The 22,266-nt window shown below is 41.6% G+C and overlaps 1 protein-coding gene across 6 annotated transcripts in view; it reads left to right on the top strand.

The window, feature by feature from the left end:
• The window catches only part of LOC147023222 (alanine aminotransferase 2-like), a 98,749-nt gene that overhangs the window by 60,285 nt on the left and 16,198 nt on the right, over nt 1–22,266 (top strand). For all 6 annotated transcript variants that reach the window (XM_085888397.1, XM_085888395.1, XM_085888393.1 and 3 more), the window contains 8 exons: nt 495–603; nt 3,899–4,032; nt 4,169–4,282; nt 4,693–4,822; nt 5,850–5,929; nt 13,197–13,333; nt 16,208–16,382; nt 16,538–16,693. In XM_085888397.1, the coding sequence (XP_085744523.1) occupies nt 495–603; nt 3,899–4,032; nt 4,169–4,282; nt 4,693–4,822; nt 5,850–5,929; nt 13,197–13,333; nt 16,208–16,382; nt 16,538–16,693 (1,035 nt within the window). The remainder of the gene's footprint in view (nt 1–494; nt 604–3,898; nt 4,033–4,168; nt 4,283–4,692; nt 4,823–5,849; nt 5,930–13,196; nt 13,334–16,207; nt 16,383–16,537; nt 16,694–22,266) is intronic.

A 22,266-nucleotide genomic window follows, 5' to 3' on the forward strand; every position in this document is an offset into this window, starting at 1 on the left:
TAGCAGAGCAATGGGGTACCGGGTGACACAATGTGGAGTTGTCTTCAAAGGAAGAGAGGTTTCCTAGAGCATCAGAGAGGTCATTCGGTCTTATCTCGAGCATAGTCTGCAGTAACGCTGTTTGAGGTGAGGAACAGGATGGAGGGGGAGCATGCACCAGAGACAGACGTGGCAATGCACTACCATGGTTTCGAGGAAGGAGACTGGGTGGAGAATGCAGCCTTGAGATTTGTAAGAATATTTTTCTGTTTGGCCTCAGGATGGATACATGTGCTGGTTGTGAGCATTATGGAATGAGCTGAGGCAAAAACCTTTCCCAGCTGATCCCACAAGTCGGTGGGGATAATTGGTGCTATTAAAGTAGGAGCAGCAACAGCAGCAGCAGCAAAATGCTATAATTCAAATCAAAGGCAAAATGGTGTCAAGTAATTATCTTTTCTCTCCCTCCAGCTATCTTGACTGTTTCATTAATACTTTTTTCTATAACACTGCAGGTAGTTGCCCTCTGCACCTACCCTGAGCTCATCAACCAAAATGGCTTCCCGGAAGATGTAAAACGCAGAGCCCGAAAAATCCTGGGTGCATGTGGAGGAAGAAGCCTGGGTATGATGCAACAGCCACACAGTCACCAGAAAGTACACAACTTGGAAAAACTGTTACTCTACAATTTACGTATATTGTATCATGGCTGACTACTGTCTCTCAAAAGTTGCTTGCTTGCTTGGTTCCACAAGCTTTGATCATGGTTATTGTGAAATTGGCACAACTCAACGTAGATGCTGTTTTGCTGGAGGAAGGAAGCACTCTGCACCGAGTTAGGCCTTGTTTAAAGCCTGATGTGATTGCACTGGAAAATAATTTGCCACTTGTGCTGAAAACCTGTTTTGGAACATGTGGTTGTTGGTTGTGTGGATATTTTAAGCCTGGTGTTGGCTTCATGGTTAGGATGGCTGGCTTGGGATCCCAGGATCCTGAATTTGAGGCTGGTTGGCTGCTGAATTAACACCGGCTGTGGTCGACTCAGCCTGCCATCCTTCCGAAGTTGACAAAATGGGTACCAGTGTACTGGTCCTGGTGTGTGCCCCTGTTAGAATAGGTACACCATATCCCTGTGTGTCATAAGAGGTGACTAATGGGTTGGCGTCAGGAAGGGCATCCGGCCATAAAACATTGCCTCAAAAAGGGCCCGCAAGGCTAACCCCTGCTTCCGCAGGGAAAAATTGTCTTAGTGTAGGCTGATGCATGTATACAAGTTTGCTTGTTTGTTCCTTTTGCATTTCTTCCCCCTCCATATTCAAAAGTTAATGCTTTGTTGGGAATCGAACCAATTGCATTGAAATACTGACTTTTCATAAGTCTGATGTTGGCTTAGTTGTTCGGGTGGCGACTTGGGATCCTAGGGTCCTGAGTTCAAGCCCCGTTGGGCCGCTGAATTAATACACCAGGAGGTTGACTCAGCCTGTCATCCTTCCAAGGTCGGCAAAATGATTACCAGTGTACTGGTAAGGGGGGACACTGCATCAGCGGCATAGCCGCGTCCCAATCGATGATGCAACCAGCAGCCGCAGGCTGCACTCTATAGAGAGAGACTGACTTTTCATATGCAGAATGGAAATGCATATACAAAGGGACCTCCATCTCTGCAGGACTACACTGAAAGTAACGAGTGGTCGCACAGTCCTCCGATCTTAAACAAGGATTTTGGTCTATCATTGCCGTGTTACACTCCCGAGTTAATTTCTCTTTTGCATCAACCATAAACAACAATTTTCTTCATGTTTTAATGAAGTCTAAATAACCATATCTTGATTGGGTGACCCAACTTGTAGATGTATATGTGTGTATACACATTGGAAAGGTCGCAGGATTACAACCACCAATGCAGCGCCATGTGGGTAGGGGATGAGAGGTCACCATGTCTGTCCATAATTTGCATGCAGGTCGGTGGTTTAAGAACCACGTGGCCGCTGGTGAATCGGCCTGTCAAAATGGCTGAGCAAGCCGACACTGGTGTCCCGCTTTGAATAGAGCCTTGATGCGTGAACCCAATTCACCCATCCAACAAATTTATTCACACTTACTATTGCATGCGAAGAGTTACCGGTCCTGCAATTTCCAAAAAACAGGTTCTTACACGGTTTATTATCAAGAAATAAATATGGGCGGAGGGAGAAAGGAAGATAAACATCCGCAAGCAACGATCACAAACTGAATCCATTCAATGAAAACAACCCCTTGGACCCACGATGCCAATGATGTAGCTTATTTGTCGAACTTGGTTCACTCATGGGGGAGTTCACAGGACAGATAGAAAGAAAGATGGGACGCAAAGAAGCCGAGGTGTGAGCCTTCCTGCTCGTGCTGGATTTTGGTGCCAAAACCACTCTGAGGGCTCGTCCTCACACCTCGCCTGGCACCACAGCGCACTTCAAACAGCAGGATGGCAGAGCAAGTTCTCCCACAGCAAGGGCGGCCCAGGTGGGACAATGAGGGTTGAAGTCCCGTTGGAGAGAGAGGGAGAAGAGAGACAGAGACAGAGACAGAGACAGAGACGCACAGAGAGACTTCCTCTCGTAGTAGCCATTTAAAATTCTTCGTGGGGCTATGCTTTGCATTGCCCATTGTGCACTTATAAGCCTCACTCCAGGCGGGCCTGAATGAGTGTAGTGTATTCGGTGTGGTGGAGGGACATAATTGGGAGTGTGTTGGAATGAGTCACTAATCGGGCTCCACCGCACGATCTTGATCTGCTAACCTGCTTTTTCTCTTTGGGTTTTACAAGCTGTTGATCGTGCCTTTAAAATGAAAACGAACTTTTATTTTCTTTTACGACCTTTGACTTAAAAAAAAATTGCTCGAGTTTTGAGGGAAACGGTCATTGAACCATTGCCGTGATCAGTCTGCAATGCAGATGAGGACCTGCTCGGTTCAACGAGCAGGTCCTCATGTGAAAGAAAGAAAGATATAAGTTGTATCTTTACTTTTGAACACCTGATTTTAAACTTCTTCTATTACACTATCAGACAATGCTTTATTATAAAATGCAAGCGTATAGCTAATCAAATGTATAAACCAGAGTGTCCTTTTCAATCTTGAGGTCATGGAGGTAATCTCAGTTTCGAATTTTGGAATAAATTTTACAAAAGTGTCTCGTAGATAGAGACCGGCATTTTGAATTGTTTGAATTTTATTTGAGAAGTCTTGACATCTCAAAGTAAATGCAACTCAGGTTGCAAAAAAAAAACAACAAAAAACAAGCTCATGTACCATCGGACAAAACCCATTTCCTTGAAACTAATTTGGAAAGAATAATGGAAAAAATAAAAAGATGTAACGTTTCGAAAACCGGTGCATGTTTTCCTGATAATTATCACTTGTTTGGTAAATTGCAACACATGCAGTTGCAAAACACTACTTATTGGAGTGAAACATAAGCCACAACAGTTTGCTTTAAATGTCATCCAAGCGCTCAAAATGTGACGATCCATGAATATCCGGTGCACATTTTAGACATCGGATCCTTGGGTGCATGGACGGCGTTTTACTGGACTCCAGAACCCTGTAACAGAAACATGGAGTCTTGCCTAATTATACAAGCAAATATAAAGTGGTGCAAACCGTCACTCGCATGTTGTCTCCATTCAAAAGTTCTGAACTAATGCAGGCCAGAATTGGTCAAACTAGAACCAAACTAAATTTTTCACATTAGCAAAAGCCTTTACCAGAACGTTCTGGCAAGTTTTGAGAAGCGACGATGCTTGGTTCAGAATCGACTCGTGTGTGATTCTGATCGGTCAAGATGGTGCAAGTCCGGCCTGAACTAGTTCAGAACTCGCTGGTGAATACAAAACATTCATTTGTTCTGACTCAGCCTTTGTGATGCATGCACGGCTGACAGGAGCCTACACCGGCAGCCAGGGCATCGAGAGCATTCGCATTGACGTCGCCAAGTACATTGAGCGGCGTGATGGCGGAATCCCATCGGACCCGACCAACATATTTTTGACAACAGGAGCAAGCGATGGCATTGCAGTAAGTAAAACTTAATGGTCTCACAGCAGTCGAACTGATTGCTGCTTGGAAAAGTCTCTTCAGTGAGTGATTGGAGTTTGTCATGGGCCCAGATTTAATATATTGCACTTGTGTGTTTCTGCCTCTTCCTCCTCAGTTAATGCTGAAACTGCTCATTTCAGGGAGTGGATCTGTGCGAACGGGTGTAATGATTCCAATCCCACAGTATCCCCTCTATTCTGCCTTACTTGCTGACTTCGCAGCCATCCAGGTCACATGAACTTCCTTTTGATTTGGTATGGTATGAGAATTGTGCAGATTAGCTGATGATGAGTAGGGTGGCAGCTGTGCATATTCTGATAACATGTGGTGCACGGCTGTCGCTGTTAGGAATTTAACAGTTACTGGCAGAAGGAAGTAGGATAAAAGGCTGCAAGATTTGAACAGCATCCCTAAATTACTGTGTTCTGGATTATTTGGCCACCGTTGCTTGAGAGAAGGTGAAACTGCACCTAAAATGGTAAGCCGGTGGGAACACGGTAGGACGAGTGGCATTTGGATAAAGAACTCAACAGCTGTTCTTGTTTTGTTTTGTTTTTTTCCAGTATACTATCCAGTGAAAGGTCAGGGATCAAAAGCTCATTGCTGGTCACATGCAGTAATTGTAACATTTGCTTGCAGGTGAATTATTACCTGGATGAGGAGAAATGTTGGGCGTTGGATGTCGCCGAGCTTCGACGGGCATTGCTGGAAGCACGGAAGCACTGCTCGCCAAAAGTCCTGTGTGTCATCAACCCAGGCAACCCCACAGGTGCAGTGAATAGATTACCTGAAATGTGCAAAATCTGCAACTCATCATGGGATGTATATATATATATATTTTTTTTATTTTATTTTATGTACAATGTCAAGGCTCTTATAAGAGCAAATACACAGAATGAATAACAGGGATCAGGAGACGAGAGGGATGGGTGAGGGAAGCACAAAACAGTGGGGAATAGACACTCGGAGATCAGTGGAAGGGAGAGGGATGGGGCAGGGTACACAAGGTAAACAAGATGGATCACCTGTGATCATGAGAACCTGAGATCAACGGTGAACTCGTGATTAAGACAATAAATCTACACGTAACATGTTATACATCTTGTATGTGCAATAATGGAAACTTTTGACCCTTCTTTATGTCATATGGATGACTCTTCTCTGTCCTCCTAACCCTAAATCCTCATTTCACCTCAATGAATGCCTTATCTTCCTCGTCTCAATTTGATATTTCATTTTGCGAGAGATCTCAATCTCAATTTGATACTCCCCCACCACCCAAAACTTGCGTACAAAATATATAAATGAGCACCAATTTATCTTTTCATTTCGGGGCGTAAAATGTTTTTTTGAAGATGGCTCAAAAAATATGTTAGGATTTTAAAAAAGTTTTAATATGATAACAGGAATCTTGTTATACAGAGGCAGATTAAGGATGTTGAAAGAATAAATTATTTTTTTACGATAAAGGTAATAACGGTGTATTTAAGACCCCCTCCCCTCTCTCCCCCTCACACCCCGGTTCCCTCATTTCTTTTCTTTTGTAATAGCCCTTGAACATTGCATGACCTGCCGCAACAGATTACCTTTCTTGCTTGACTTGTGAAAATTTTGGTGCGTGCCTTTGCCATTGGCTGCCTCTCTGTTATTTAATTTGAGAGCAAAGATCGCCCTTCAGATTTCCATTATCTATGGTTGATGGTCGCTTAGAAACAGGCCTGTGGCTTTTCATTTTGGTGGTTTGCAATTTTGCTGTTATCACTGCACGCCTGTTTCCCCCACATTTGATGCTGCAGGCCAGGTTCAGAGCAGACGATGTATTGAGGACGTGATCAGATTTGCCGCAGAGGAAAATCTTTACTTGATGGCAGACGAGGTGTGTGGTATTTGTGGTAATGGATGTGTGTCTGTCTGTCTGACATGATGATGCTTTAATCTTGAATCAACGGGGATGTAGTTTTACTCGATGAATAGGCTCAATTTGCTGCACAAGTTCGACCACTAAATAATGGATGTTATGTATTCACCACCATGGGGAATTCTGCATCACCTTTCAGAGCAAAAAGCCTTTTATTCTGATGAAAGGAAAATGCTCACGACCTCATCCGCACCTCATTTCCCACTGCGGTGAAAATCCTTTCAACTTTTATAGTGGGGCAGATAACAGCAATTTTTGAGAGGAATCGTGCAAATGATGATACAAGCATCGAATTCGGCACATTTGTTCTCTTCCAGGGGAGTCTAATCAAATCTGTTTGATTGGCCATTTTTAAAATCCAAATTCTGAAAAATTTGAAGAAAAAAAAAATTCAAAAAAGTCAAGATCACGAATCAATGTTGGATGCTGGCTGAGATTGGTGAATGTTTCAGAAACATCATCAAAGACGTTCCAAGTCTGCCATGCAGTTTTCTTCCCTTTACCGCGGAAGGCAGACACGACGTCACATCCAGTGAACGCATGGAAGTATGGGATCCCTCTAGCTTTCTCAGGCCCTATTGCAGAAACTACCTCATGGACTGAAAAGGGCATCAATACGGAAGTGTACAAGATCGCTGAAATTGTAAATCTTAAACTGTATGCGAGATATTCAATTTGTGTGAATAATAATGTAAATTATGTTAGGGGATTTGTGAAGTTGATTTTTCACAGTGGCCTACAACCTTTTGTAGATAATAGTAGGTTGAAGGAACGGCCATGACAAGTCTGTACGTGGTGACCGATGGTATCAGGTTAACACTTTGTCAAATCCTTCCATAAGAACTGTTCAGTTGGCCTTTGCATGTTGGTGGGTGAGCGTCGAGAGTTTCAGCAACTACCAAAGAGCCCGTCCTGACAGACGGGTTAATTCCCCCACTTACATGATGTCTGTGGCATCTTTTATTCTGACTCGCAATACCAGCTTAAACCAGGTGGCACTATATGATGCACATTTACAAGGAGAGAATTGCCATTCTCACCCCCACCCTGAACCAATGAGACAATTATTCTTTCCTTTTTTTAATGCCTAAAACCAACACCGCGAGTACAACAGCAGTTTTCAACTCATTCGGTCCAGTAGTTCGGGAGTGCATCGAAGTTAAACAAACGAACAAACAATATGATATTCTTGTTTGATAATTCCCCCACTTCCATGATTTCTCATGCAGAGAAACAGGGCACATTATTATGACTTGTAATACCCCCTCACACCTGCAGTGCTACATGATACACATTTACAGAGAGCATTTGTATCCTCCCGCCCACCCTGAACCCTGGGGGCTAAGAAATTTTTTTTATCACCGAAAACCTTCCCATGCACCCTCCAAAAACAAGCAGCAGATTTCAACTCGCTCCGTCCAGTGATTCAGTTCTCGTAATGTTCCCACTTCGAAGAGTATTAAGTTTTTTTTGTTTTTTTTTCAACTGCTTCAACAAACCCACAAACAAACAGGCACTTCTCAAATTACATGTACAGTAGTATGATAACCCCACCTGGTCAGTGCTATACCTGACTTGGTATCAAAGAGCCTGTTGTCCCCATTGGTGAGAAAAAGCCAGCATGCTCACAATATATTTACGAGCTCACGAGCTTGCTCAAAGGATGATGTCACCTCTGGCCCAATTTACCTGCTGTATCATTACTACAGCTGTATAATCATGCAAGTCGACTTTTCATGTGAAGCCTGGTGTTGGCTTAATGGTTAGGGTGGCTGGCTTCAGATCCCAGGGTCCTGAGTTTGAGCCCCGTTGGCTGCTGAATTAACACCAGGTGGGGTTGACTGAGCCTGTCATCCTTCTGAGGTTGGTGAAATGAGTACCGGTGTAATGATATAGGCCCGATATCATTATGCCGCTGATGCTGTTCCCGCTGATGCCGCTTATGCCACTGACAACTATGCCACTGAAGCTGTTATAGGGGAACAGCATCAGCGGCATAGTTGTGCCTCAACAAAACGATAGCTACTGGCAGCCAAGCTGTCATACACAAGAACAGAATGATGTTCGTCTTTCGGCTGCTCACATTAGGGGTCGCCACAGCGGATCATCCGTTATGATCCGCATACTGATTTGGCATAGGTTTTACGCCGGATGCCCTTCCTGACGCAGCCCTGGTCACCTCTTACGACACAGGGATAAGGATTGGGTTTCGCCATGATTCCGGGCTACCCTACACCCTCTCATAACGCGGCCCACCGTAGAGCTCCCGTCCTCAAGCGATCCTCCAACCCAAGCCTCCGAGTAGCCGGATTACAGGCGCACGCCACTACGCCCGGTATACACAAGAACAGAATATGACATGAAAAGTTATCAACCATTTTTCACTTGTACAGATAAATGCATTGAAACTCAACATTTGACTGGACAGTATATTAAGTGTTGGAGGAATTGAGAAGTGATGTAAAATCGAGATGCAATGGAAATGCTGGACAGACCCGATGTCGTCCGTGTGATAACATCCTCATGCCTTGTCTTAGTTCGAAGGCTACTTATCCCTGACTCATCCTCAAGCCATTGCAGGCAAGCTCGAGTCTGGCAAATTGCACATGGTAATTGAAGATTGCTCGGAAATTGCATCTATTCGACATCAAGAAGTATTTGTGAACACGACGTTGCAATGTTCATCAGTCCCCATGCAAGGTCCATCGATGATGCAATCCAAACTGTTTTGCATGTGCTTGTTTATTTAATTTTTACTTTTACATTCTGAGGTTCATAGTGGTTTTTGCGCAGGTCAGAGACGCGTTAGGAGGTATGGCTTCGCTCGTGTCCGACAGGATGGCGCAGAGGTAGGGTACTTACCTTTGAGCTGGCTAATCTCGGTTTCATTCCACTGTCAGCCCAACTATAAGCTGCAGGATCAGTGCTTTAAAGGCAGGACGTTTGTCAAAACGTATGTCGTCCCTCAGATGCAAAATGGAAGATGCACATCCACCTGGAGACCTGTCTGCCAGCATTCGTTGGTGAACGTTAGAGATCCCACGGTCTTTTGCGAATAAGAGGCGAGTTATCGCCGCCATAATGAACAGATTGCAAATTCCTGCTCTTACCTACAGAGGGGCACTGCATCTGCAGCACAGCCACGTGTTCCAGCGATGATGCAAGCTCGCTGCCACGTGCTGCACACGAATGAATAATTATTTAATTACAGTCCATGATCTCGCAAAATTAATGGATGCAGTCATTGTGGGAACAACAAGCGAACTGCTGACCTCTTTCTCATCTAAATAAGTAAATTAACAACAAAGTTTCAAACTTGTGTTGCGTTGACAGCTGTGTCATTTATTGTTTGTTTTTAATAGCCCTGAAAGCATAACTGGATTCCATGTTTTGTTTTGTTATTATAACAACTGTTGCAAGAGTTGGTTTAACTCTTGAGCAACCAAGAAATTCCACGATATATTGATGAGTGAAGATGGTTGTATTAAAAGTTTGGGGCGTATTGTGCAAGTAACGAGCCAGATTGTTTTTTTTAATGTTAAGGGTGTTTATTATAGACTAGCAACAAGATGACCATCCTGGTGTGTAGGTACGCTTGGCAGCAAGCGTTGACCACTTTTAGCACCTTCAGCTAAATGACCCCTCTGGGATTTCATTGGGGATATCTTGTTGGATTTTAACATCAGCATTATATTTGATTGCTTTTGTGAACTCCTGTTGTATTTTTGCTCCGTCGCTTTTTCGCTAACTGTTCAAACAGAAGATTCCATGGGGAACACCATATTGGTTGAAAAACAACTGGACAACAAGGTCAGCTTGAATTGGCAAATTTGGCAAAGAGCGTCACATTGCAAATGTCTCAGACGAGTTCAACATGTGGTCACAAGGAAAACTAGAAGTGCGCTCGGTAGAGCACATATCTCTACCACGCAATGCCTGATACACGAGAACATATCGGGCCCAATACAATTTTTTGAAATATCGTCCTACATGTCGTTTTTGGCCCCATCTCTCAATGGTGAAGAATCACTTTCGAAATTAAATAATTCTCTTATCCAGATTCGGATTCCGATGTTCACCAAAATCCAATCAATTCTTCCTTGTCACACACCCAACATGTCCACCAAGTTTCGTCCGAATCCATCCCCAACTTTTTGAGATATCGTGCTATGTATGTATATATGTGTATATATATATATATATGTATATATGTGTATATATATATATATATATATATATATATATATATATATATATATATATATATATATCGGTTTAGCCCGATCTCTCAATGGTGAAGAATCACTTTAAAAATTATCACATCCAGATTCGGATCTTCACCAAAATGGAATCAATTCTTCCTCCTCACACACCGAACCTGTCCATAAAATTTCATTGGGATCCATGCATACGTTTTTGAGATATCCTGAACACAAACAAACAAACAAACAAGCGAACAGACAGAAAGGGGTGAAAACATAACCTCCTTCACCTTCGTGGCGGAGGTAAATATAGAATGAAATTTAGTACAAGGTTATATTTACTCATGTTGCGACCATCGTCATGGCTGTTGTTGGGCTCATTGGATAATGGTGAATCTTGTATCATCCCGTCTGTGTGTACAACATGAAGCTTTGTGGCAAATTTGGCGATTCTAGCCTGCTTATATTGTTGAGTTGTTCTACTGACAAGCAGAAAAACACACAGACATGTTAATTTCTATGCGCAAAGAGCTCAAGAGACTTCAGTTGAGAGGGAGAGGTGACTTTCATCGGTCAGGTGATCTCTATTCAGATCAACAGTCACAGTGACGAAGGAGCAGAAACAGCTGACACGAACCAAGGATAGAAAGTCAGTCGCAATCAAGAGTGAATGAGGCTGTAGAGCAAAAAGTGAAAGTTTAAATGAAGAAGTATCGACAAAGCCACACAAATATTAATATATACCCCAACTTAGGTGTTGTCTCCACATTCTCAGGGGAGGGGGAGGAGGGTTGGTGCCAATATGTTTTGCACCCATGACCTAACCATGGGTACTCCGAGCATGTATGCAGAATTTGAGGGAAATTGACGAAGCGGTTTTCGACCTTGAAGTTAGATGCCATTCAGACTAAAATCAAACATTAATACCCCCCAAAAAAGAATTCTAATCCTGCATTGGAAACGAAAACTGCAAGTTATAATAAGAGAATTAAAAGGTTGGAAGAAATTCCCTTTCTCCACAAACTGGGAACATTCACGCAGAAGGTGAATTCACTTCCAAATTTTTGTCATAGCACAAATCGAATCACAAAAAAACATGACTTCTTATCAGAGAAACGACAACGCGAGTCAGAACCTCCCTCAAGTGCTGTTCTAGTAACAACCTCCATCACCGAAGGTGGACAGAAGTTATGTTTGTCTGTCTGTCTGTCTGTGAACAGGATATCTTTAAAAGTTTTGAATGGATTCGGACGAAATTTGGTGGACAGGTTGGAGGTGTGACAAGGACGAACTGATTCGATTTTAGTGAAGATCTGGATCCAGATCCAGATACAATAACTTTTAATTACCCACGCCAAAGGAGAGTGTTGTGTTTGGATCCGTTTGTCTGTCTGTCTGTCTGTTTGTTTATCCGCACAGAACGTTCATGTTTTTCTCCGCAACTGCTTGTCAGATTGAGACAAAGTTTTCACCATTAGTGCGACTACTCATGTAGAATGTTGTAATGATAATTATGTCGTCATAGGTCGCGTGGTGTGGCTGCCATGTTGGAACAATGTAAAAACTTTGGACCTCTGTTTCTCTGAAACTGCACAAAGGAAAAAATTGAAACTTGACACATCGCAAATACTCCTCATGGGGAATAAGTGATTGTTTTTTTTTAATCACATCATAGGTGCCCTCGTTATGACATCATAATTGCACATGTAGAACACCATATCCGATCAGTATGAAAATTTTTGAGGGTCATCTCAGGATAAAATGGTCCACAGAAAAAAAAATTCCATGACATCATCAGTCACGTGATTCGGCAGCCAAAATTGTTTAAAAAAAAAAAAAAAAACCTTCAAAAATCTTCTTCTCTGAAGTGGCTGAGCATATCAAGGCAAAACTTTACAGGTATGACCGCCTGTCCATGAGGAAGAAAAAGTTCACACATATGATGTCATTGGTCACATGGTTTGGCAGCCCTATTGGAATAAAGAAAAAGATGAAATAATGTTTTCTCCGGATCCGCTTAATCAATCTATGTTAAACTTCACATTTATGATCTCATCGAGATGGGGAATACATGTTTGAAATTTCAATTTGATTGGGCACATGGCTTGGCAGCCATATTGGATTTACCCTCAAGCCTATAAAAACACACACAACTCAAAAGAAGTCCTGGCGAGGGTCTGCAATCTCTGATTGCTCTTTTTCTTGTTTTTTCTAAGTGATTCTTCACCATTGAGAAATGTGGCCAAAAATGATATATCGCATGATATCTCAAAAATTTGTGAATGGATGATGACAAAACTTGGTGCATGAGTTGGTTAAATGACAAGAACACACCAATTTGATTTTGCTTCATGTCAGCAGATCCAGCCGATCAGTGGGATACAAACCGTAAACTGTTCACCAACTGTTCAGCCTGGCGGAGGTATGCACTCTTCCGAGTGCCGTTCTAATTATGTCTGCATTTCTCAGCAGAGGGTATTCTGATAGCAACAGCCAAATGTGCACCAACATTGAGCTGCCATTGTCACATTGAAGGACTATTTTGAGCAAGTCTCAAAATGATGCTTCGATCTCTTTAAGTTGACTATCCTGCTCTGATAACTTTTACCAACAGAAAGTTGATAAACCTAACGTTCGATCCATCCGCTCAAGCCATGACAAAGATGTTCATTCCTCGATCCTGCTCCCAGTCTATACAACTGTGTGATTGTGTGATCATTTTGTGTTCAGCATCTTAACCCTAATCGTTTCTTAAGTACCCAGAAATGCACACTAACTTAATTTTTACATTGGTTTCTTCTGCATAGAATGCAATTTGATTGTTCATTGAATCTTTAATCGTGTATTGGTGAATGAAAACTCCAAGATTGATTGCAACTTATGTTTGAGCATTTGAATATTGGATTGTTAAATCGGCAGTCTTTGAAATGCTGACCGGCATTCAAACTTTTACGTCCTTTCAAGAATTTCATTGTGCCTCCCATATATCTGTTGGAAAAATATGATGAAACTGTCGTTGGCAGGTTTACCAAGACAATATCTACGCAGAGGGTTGTGCTTTTCACTCGTTCAAGAAGGTGCTGTTTGAAATGGGGCCCGAGTTCTCCAATAAAGTGGAGCTTGCCTCTTACCACTCTACCTCCAAAGGCTACATGGGCGAGTGAGACTACAAGGCCATACTGAGAATTGATTGCTGTTCTAAATAACCTTTCCTTATCTACTAGGCTGGTTGGTGTTTGGATATTTTGAAAAATAATCTCTGCTTTGCTGACTGTTCTTTCACAAATGCACACGATGAGGATAATTACGTTTGAAGCAAAATTTGTTTTTATTCCTTGGTAGTTTGTATTATGCATTATGAGTCTCGCAGAATGGTGCAGAGCCAGCCCGATTGCTTTTGACCTGCCTATTCTGGGTTTGATTCCTGACCCGACTATAGACTGTCAGATTGGTGCTTCACAGGCTGGACGTTGTAACAGAGTCCCTTCGATGGACATTAAGCTGGGGAATTCGTCTGCTGTCATTAGTTGGTGGATGTGAATGTTTGTTGGTGGCCAAATATTTTTTTCTGGCCACAAGCAAGTGGGAATAATTGGGGCCATTTAAGTAGTACTATTTATAGAAAGAAAAACTAGTGTTTATCTGCATCGACTAGTGAAGGTTAGTGTTTATTTGCATTGGCGAGTGAAGGTTCGTGTTTATCTGCATCGACTCGTGAAGGTTAGTGTTCATTTGCATTTGTGAGTGAAGGCAAGTGTTTATGTGCATCGGCGGACAGGTAGAACAATGGATGAAATTAACGGGATGCTGATTGAAGTATGCTAACCGCGTGGGAAGCAAGGAGAAGCCCACGCTTTGGGTGTTAACCCTTTTGTGGAGCAAATAGGATGGCAAGGTTATGCCCTTTTTTGCTCTGATGAAGGGTTAATTTCTGGAACCTCAGCTTCTCCTTGCTTCCCACAGTGGGAAGCATACACCAATTTCCTCTTGATTCCATCGATATGGTATTAGTTGTTTGCCTGTGCTCAGATACACCTGGGAGTGCTGTCTTGGTAAATACATCAGTGCCTCATATGTATATGTATGTATGTATATATATATATGTATGTATGTATATATATATATATATATATATATATATATATATATATATATATATATATATATATATATATATATATTCACATATGTGTGTGTGTGTATATATGTATATATGTATATATGTATATATGTATATATATATATATATGTATATATGTATATATATATATATATATTCACATATGTGTATGTGTGTATATATGTATATATATATATATGTATGTATGTATATATATATATATATGTATATATGTATATATATATATATATGTATGTATGTATGTATATATATATACATACATATATATATATATATACATACATACATATATATATATATATACATATATACATATATATATATACATACATACATATATATATATACACATATACACACACACACACACAGGTAGTGGACAGAAAAATTGAAATGGCAATGTAAAGTCACTTAAGGCATTGGGCCACCACGTGCCACCAATACAGCCTGTATGCGCCATGGCATAGCGTTCACCATCTAGCATTCTGCAGGAGGGATGCGGGACCATTCTTTAACAAGAATGTCAATCAACTCACACCTATTTGATGGAGGTGGAAAACGCTGTCTCGGGTGTCGATCCAGATTGGGTTCAAATATGTTCGATTTGGTTCAGATCTCGTAATTGAGAAGGTCTTGACATATGGCTAACATCAGTGTCATGCTCATCAAACCATTGGGTGACCACACATGCTCTGCGGATGGGTGCATTGTCATCCTGGAAGACACCCTTCCTGGCAGGAAAGAAATGCTGCAACATGGGGTGAAGTTGGCTTAAAGGTTCAGGTGGTTGGCTTAAGATCTTAGGGTCTTGAGTTTGAGTTCCTGTCATGCCGTTAGATAACACTGATGTCGCAATGTCACTTCAGGGATCTTTAACAGTCACAGGCTCTATCAGATGGGACAATGTCAAACTTGTCAATAGGTTATGTGGACAAAAGATGTGAAAAAGTGAAGCAAAGCTCTTTTCATTGTTGATAAATTGAGACAATTATCTTGTAAACTTTTTTTGTTAGAATATTTTATAAGATGTGCATACATGTTGCATACTATTCGATATGATAAAAAGCAAACAATGCACTGTTGACCAAAAATAAACTCCCTCCCCGCTGTGTTTCGCCCACTGCAACCCATCCCGATGGACCAGGGGGCCCGCTCGCTCCGGATTGTGATATTTCGGTTTTTCATGTCACAGTTGTCATTGTCGGTTATTAACTGAAATCTGCTGTGGTGATCGCCATTGCTCAGTGGATGTGTCCCATTGATCTGCATCCTGATCATTGCGACAGATGACTGTGTGTGTGTGTGTGTGTGTGTGTGTGTGTGTGTGTGTGTGTGTGTGTGTGTGTGTGTGTGTGTGTGTGTGTGTGTGTGTGTGTGTGTGTGTGTGTGTGTGTGTCATTCCCAGGTGCCCACAGCACGCTCCCTTCCCCAGGAAATTACCTTATTCAAAGCATCTAACCCAATTGATTATTTTTTTAATTGGTGATTGTTAGTACATATTGTGAAGGGTTTTTGGAATATAATGCATCAAAAGTGTATTCCTTGTACCTTGTAGTTTTCCAGTCGTCTCGTGATCACAGGTGAAACAAAAAATACGTTTCATGAAAATTGATGGCTTGTCAAGCAGCCATCATTTTGTGGAAACTTTGTTTTTGCCGCAATTAATTTGAATTTAAAATCTGATTGTACAAATAATCGTTTTTAAGATGTTCGTGTATCTTCAATCAGTCCAGGCCAAAGAACCAGACTGAAAAGCAAAATTTTGACAAAGATGGGTAATTTATTGAACAATGAGCTTCGTCGTTCTTTAAATAAAAATAAAAGGCTGCAAAGTGTTTTTGTGCGGTACATGTCATTAAGTTGTTCTTGTACTGCTCTTGTCCGTGTCTCAAGATGCGGTTTCCGTGGTGGATACATGGAAGTGGTAAACATGGACCCGCAAGTGAAGAACCATCTTGTGAAGCTGGTATCCGTGCGGTTGTGCTCACCTGTACCCGGACAGGCCACTGTGGACATTGTAGTTGACCCCCCTCAATGCGGAGACCCCTCGTATGAGCTTTTTATTCAGGTCAGACATTACACCCATCCTTTTGGAGATTTTAAACAACTTTTATTCATTTTTAAAATGAAGTCATTATTACTTCAAGTGTTTACAATTGCAGTGAGTTAAGACCTATTTTTTTTGCGCTGCAGTAAAAGGAGCTGTGCATATTATGCCTGCAGGAGAAAACGGCGGTGCTTGACAACTTGGCCACTAAGGCCCGATTGGTCGAGGAGACGTTTAACACTGTTCCCGGCATTCACTGCAACCCTGTGCAAGGTGCTATGTATTCCTTCCCTCGTTTGGATCTTCCTCCACGTGCTGTGGAAGCAGCCAAGGTGTGTGATGTTATCACTCGCATTCATGCACAACAAAAGTACCTTTGATCCATACAGTGGATGTGCTCCCATTCTATCGTGGTGATTTTAGCACAATAAACATGGGTTTTTAAAATTATTATTAATATTATTATTATTAGTATTATAAAGAGCCCATCCTTACAGATGGGAGGAAGAGGAAGTAGGATTCAGTGTGCCACTGCAAAACACGCAAACAAACCCACAAACACACAACCAGACACTTTGCAAATTATATATTGAATGATGAACGAAGAAATATAAAATGTATAAAAAAAGTTTAATTTTCAGAAGTCAGAATTTCATAGGAGGGTTCGACAAGGCTCTGGGAGATGTTTGTGATCTCGTGATAAACAACGCTGTGTAATAAACTAACTGTTACAATCATCCCCAGTGTTTCTATCAAACTGTTTATTTTACCTCTCCCTTAACCTTATCTTTCCAGCCCCGATCTTACCTTGTCTTTTACCTGCCCCGTTTAACCCATAACCAATTCCTCCACACTACCACTGAGTGGGAAGACGTTGTTTGTTTGTTTGTTTGTGTGTTTTACTGTGGCGCGTCCGACAGTATAGTAAACACGTACTCCAAGTCCTGTCCCCTCGTCCTCCCGTCTGTGAATACGGGCTCATTGCTAGTTTATCTAGATGAGGAACAAGACAAGGCCTTTGTGGCACTCCAGCCTCCACTGGGATTGAAGAGGGAGAATTCTGTTCATAGTAATGTGACGCCTGCACAAGTAGAAGAAGTCAGAAATTCAGGTATGATAAACTGCAAGCAATACATATGTTTTAGCAAATCAAATTCAGCTATGAAGGTGGCTTTGTATGCCACAGAACACATATAGCAAGCTTGTCAAGCAGAACAGGATGCCAGACTGTTGAATGCTATTTGAAAAGAGGAAAAACATCAACAACAGCGTTGCATTCCATGACTTTGCTCATACTGTGTATTAAATAAGTACCTTGCTTGTTTTGTTGGGTTTTTGTTTGTTTGTTTTTGAAGGAGTGTTTCTCCCAGCACATTTCTTTTTTTCATTTGCACTCCTTGCTATTGTTCAATACAGCTGCAAATATGATATGCAAATCTCATGATGTGAGCTCCATGTTAATTGGATGACAAGATGTCCATTAATTGTTTGTGACGAGAAGGCGAGGAGGGCCTGCTGTCAGGAAGTCCAAAATGATAAATAATAATTTATAATCTGCAGCAGCAGTTTTACTTTATTTTTTGCCATGTCAGATCAAAATATCCGTGGGCTTTAAATACACGACATATTGAGTTTGAGGCTTGCACATTGCCACTTGAGCTATTCTGCTGCCTTTATGGTGTTGACAATGGTAAAGGCGATATGTTTGTAAAAAGAGATGATGTGAATGGACTTTGATGACGAGTTATTACCACCCACCACACCCCCCCACCCCACCCCCCGCCTCTCTGAAACTTTTTGAAAAGGGGAAGAAATTTTGACTCTCCTTCACGTGCAGACGACTTGTGAAGCATACATTAGAACTGGATATTTTGGCAGTTACAGAGCAAGTGTAAGTCGTTACACTTTATACTTCAAGAACTTCTTGAAAGTGGAAAAACTACAGGCACCAATTAATATTTAGCTAAAGAAAGCAAGTGTGCAAACTTGTTTTCTGCTTCCCGACAGAAAAACAACCTCGTGTTTCCCAGCACGTTCTCCCCAAACCCCCTACATCCTGGTTTTGAAATACTTTGACACTTGGCAAACTAAACAGAACAGAACTGAAGTCCAGGCTGTCATATAATGATGTTCATAACTTACGGTAAGTTAAGTTTGACGTGTACCAAGCATATATATATATATATATATATATATATATATATATATATATATATATATATATATATATATATATATATATATATATATATGTATGTGTGTGTTCACTATAGAAAGTCTACACCCCCTTTCAAAATTTTCACCTTTTGTTGCCTTATGGCCTGGAATAAAATTCCATGAAATCAGATTTTTTTTTTTCCACATTTATTTACACATCATAACCCACAACTTCCAAGTGAAAAGGAAATTCTACAAATTTCAGAAAATTAATGAAAAATAAAAAAACTAGAATATCATGGTTGGATAAGTGCCCACCCCCCTGAGTTAATACTTGGTGGAAGCACTTTTGTCAGCAATTGCAGCTGTGACTGTTGCGATAGGTCTCTACCAACTTTGCACAACTTGATTGAGCAATATTTTCCCATTCTTCTGCAAAAAAAAAACTTCAAGTTCAGTCAAGCTGCTTGGGGAGCATTGACGGACAGAAATCTTCAAGTCATGCCACAGAGTTTCGATTGGATTTAGGTCGGTGCTCTGAATGGACCACTCAAGGACATTTATCTTCTTGTTCCTGAGCCACATCAATGTGCCTTTGCCTGTGTGCTTCATTTCATTGTCATACTGAAGGGTGAACTTTTGTCCCAATATCAGCTTTCTTTCAGAGGGCAGCAGGTTTTCCTCTGGGATTTTTCTGTATATTGCTCCATCCATTTTCCCTTCTATCCTGACAAGTGTCCCAGTCCCTGCTGATGATAAACATCTTCATAACATGATGCTGCCATCACCATGCTTCACAGTAGGGATGTTGCTCTTTTGGTGATGTGCTGTGTTGGGTTTGCGCCAAACGTAACATTTTGCATTTCAGCCAAAAGTTCCATCTTGGTTTTGCCAGACCACAAAACCTTTTGCCACATGGCTTCAGAATCTCCGGAATGTTTTTTGCATACTTCAAACGGAACTCAAGGTGGGCTTCCTTCTTGCCACCCTACCGTACAGGCCACATTTGTGGAGTGCTTGGGATATTGTTGTCACATGCACATAGTGACCAGTCTTTGCGATAAAGGCATGTACCTCTTTCAAAGTTGCCATTGGCCTCTTGGTGGCCTCTCGAATCAGTCTCCTCCTTGCTTGACCATCCAGTTTAGAGGGATGGCCTAATCTTGACGGGGTCTTAGTGGTACCATACGCCTTCCACTTCTTAATGATTGTCTTGACTGTGCTCCAAGGGATATTTCAAGGCCTTTGAACTACTTTTTACCCATCCCCTGATCTGTGCCGTTCCACAACTTTATCCCATGGGTCTTTTGAAAGCTCCTTGGGTTCTCATGGTTGAGTCTGCTGTGAAATGCACTACCCAGCAGAGGAAACCTAAAGGAACAGCTGGTTTTATTCTGAAATAATCAGAATCACCACAATTTAGCACAGGTGAAGGCCAATTAACCTTAGTGTGTGATTTTGAAGGTGATTGGTTACACCTGAGCTAATTTACAATTGCTATTTATAAGGAGAGTGGACATTTATCCAACCAAGATATTCTACTTTTGTATTTTTAATTAATTTTCTGAAATTTGAAGAATTTCCTTTTCATTTGGAAGTTTTGAGTTATGATGTCCAAATAAAGGTGGAAAAATTCTGAGTTAATGCAATTTAATTCCAGGCTCGAAGGCAACAAAAGGTGAAAAATTTGAAAGAGGGTGTAGACTTTCTTTTGGCACTGTATATATCTATGTTGGTATGTCTTAGGTGTGAAAACAAAAGTGGAAAGCTCGAAAGAAACCAATGGGAGATAAAAACCTGAGTCTAGATAGGAAACAACCTAAGATGTTGAAAGGGGTGTGAAAGCACAAGCAGCAAAAAATAACAAGCTTTTGTGAAGAAAAGTGTAAAAAGAAGAAGGAGAAAAAGACATAAAATGTCAGTCCCTGTGGGTTTATTAGTTTTGTGAGAGAGAGTTAAAGGACGAACCCATATTTACAAGATTTATGTGTTTGCACAACTGACTTGAGTGGTCATGTGACATGGAAGATTGCGTACAATTGGGAAATGTTGTGCAAGTAACAAAAGGCCACCAGTCGGCCAACTTGGATCTGATCTCAAAAAATAAAGGATGCGCATATGTAAGCAATCATTCGCTATCTGTGTGCCAAGTTTGAATAAGATCTGTTGATGCGTGTCCAAGAAATGGTTGAGGACGTGTTCAATACCGAGTTTTTTTTTTTTTTTTTTTTTTTTTTAACAACTAAAATGGCCGCTCGTCTACCAGTCAGCCATCTTTAATTAGATCGCAAAATAAAGTGGGGTGCACGTGTATGCCATCATTTGCTGCGCTTGTACCAAGGTTGAGTAAAATCAGACCATTCATGTCTGAAAAATGGTTGGGGACACATTTAAGTAACAAAATGACCACCAGTCAGCCATCTTGGATCTGATCTCGCAAAAAAATGATGTGCTTATGTTAGCCATCAATCGTTATCTGTGTGCCACATTTGAACAAGAACAGTAAATGCTTCTCCGAGAAATGGTTGAGGACGTGTTCAACATCGGGGTTTTTTTTACAATTAAAATGGCCGCCAGTCGACCACCTTTGATCAAGTTGCAAAACAAAATGATATGCTTATGTATACCATCATGTGTTGTAGTTTTTGACAGGTTTTAACAAAATCGGTCCGTACATGTACGAAATATGGATGCCGACAGACAGACAGACAGACGGATGCATGGATGGACGAGACTCAATCCAACCCCCCCCCCCCCGTTTTGGACCAAGTCCAATGGGGGCTAATAATATAACAGCATTTTGAATGAACAGGCAAACAGAGATTATATGTATATGTGGGAAAATCAAACCCAGGTCCTCTGATGAACCCGTACCAGTGCTCTGCCATCTGAGCTATATGGGCAAACCACAGCCTGCACACAATTCTCCCATAAGTAGATGCCACTCTCTTTCCCCTGCTACTTCCAGGGCACTCGCTGCCAACCATAGGAGCAGCAAGGACCTATCCCACATATGCATATATATTTATATAAAGTTTTTCCCACAAATATATATATATATCGCCCAGATCACAACGCTTGCTGCTCATGTATCAGCTTTCACACAAAACCGTGTCTATTCAGGAGTTTACCAAGAGGGAGACAGTTTGTTCCAGAGGCAGGAAAAAAGAGGAATGAAAGAGTGAAGGTGAGCAGTGATTCGTTGTTTTGGCAGTTTCAACAGAAGGGTGTTGCTGGCAGACCTTGAGCACCCTGTGGAAATATTAGGGGGACAACACAGACGGGGGGGGGGGGTGCAAGGCCAGAGAGGAGTCAGTAGAAGACAGAAAGACTACCGACCTACCTATGCCAAGAGAGTGAGAGACCTAAAGGCTCCACTTCATCATGTGAGATATCAATTATCCTAAAAGCCTTGGTTTCCACTTTGTGAAGCCGAACTCGGTGTGAGGCAGGAGCACCAGCCAAGAGGGGAGAGCAGGACTCCATTGAGCTATGGATGAAATCTTTGTATGTGGTCAGAAGCTCAGGTGTGCCAAGGAAGGACTTCGCATGATGGAGGTTGCCCAGTCAGTGGCTACCTTTGGAGGCCAGCTTGGAAATGTGGCTTTCCCAGGAAAGATCATGGCAGTTAGTGAGACCCAAAAGCTTGAGTGACGTAACTTCTTCAAGAGGATTGTTGAGAAAGTAGATGTGTGGGTGGGGGGGGGGAGGGTTCAAGACATACGGTCCTTTCGAGAGACATAGTGAG

The sequence above is a fragment of the Eptatretus burgeri genome, chromosome 7 (genome assembly GCF_056783735.1).
Source record: "Eptatretus burgeri isolate ZD-2024b chromosome 7, Ebu_testis_v1, whole genome shotgun sequence".
Classification (NCBI taxonomy): domain Eukaryota; kingdom Metazoa; phylum Chordata; class Myxini; order Myxiniformes; family Myxinidae; genus Eptatretus; species Eptatretus burgeri.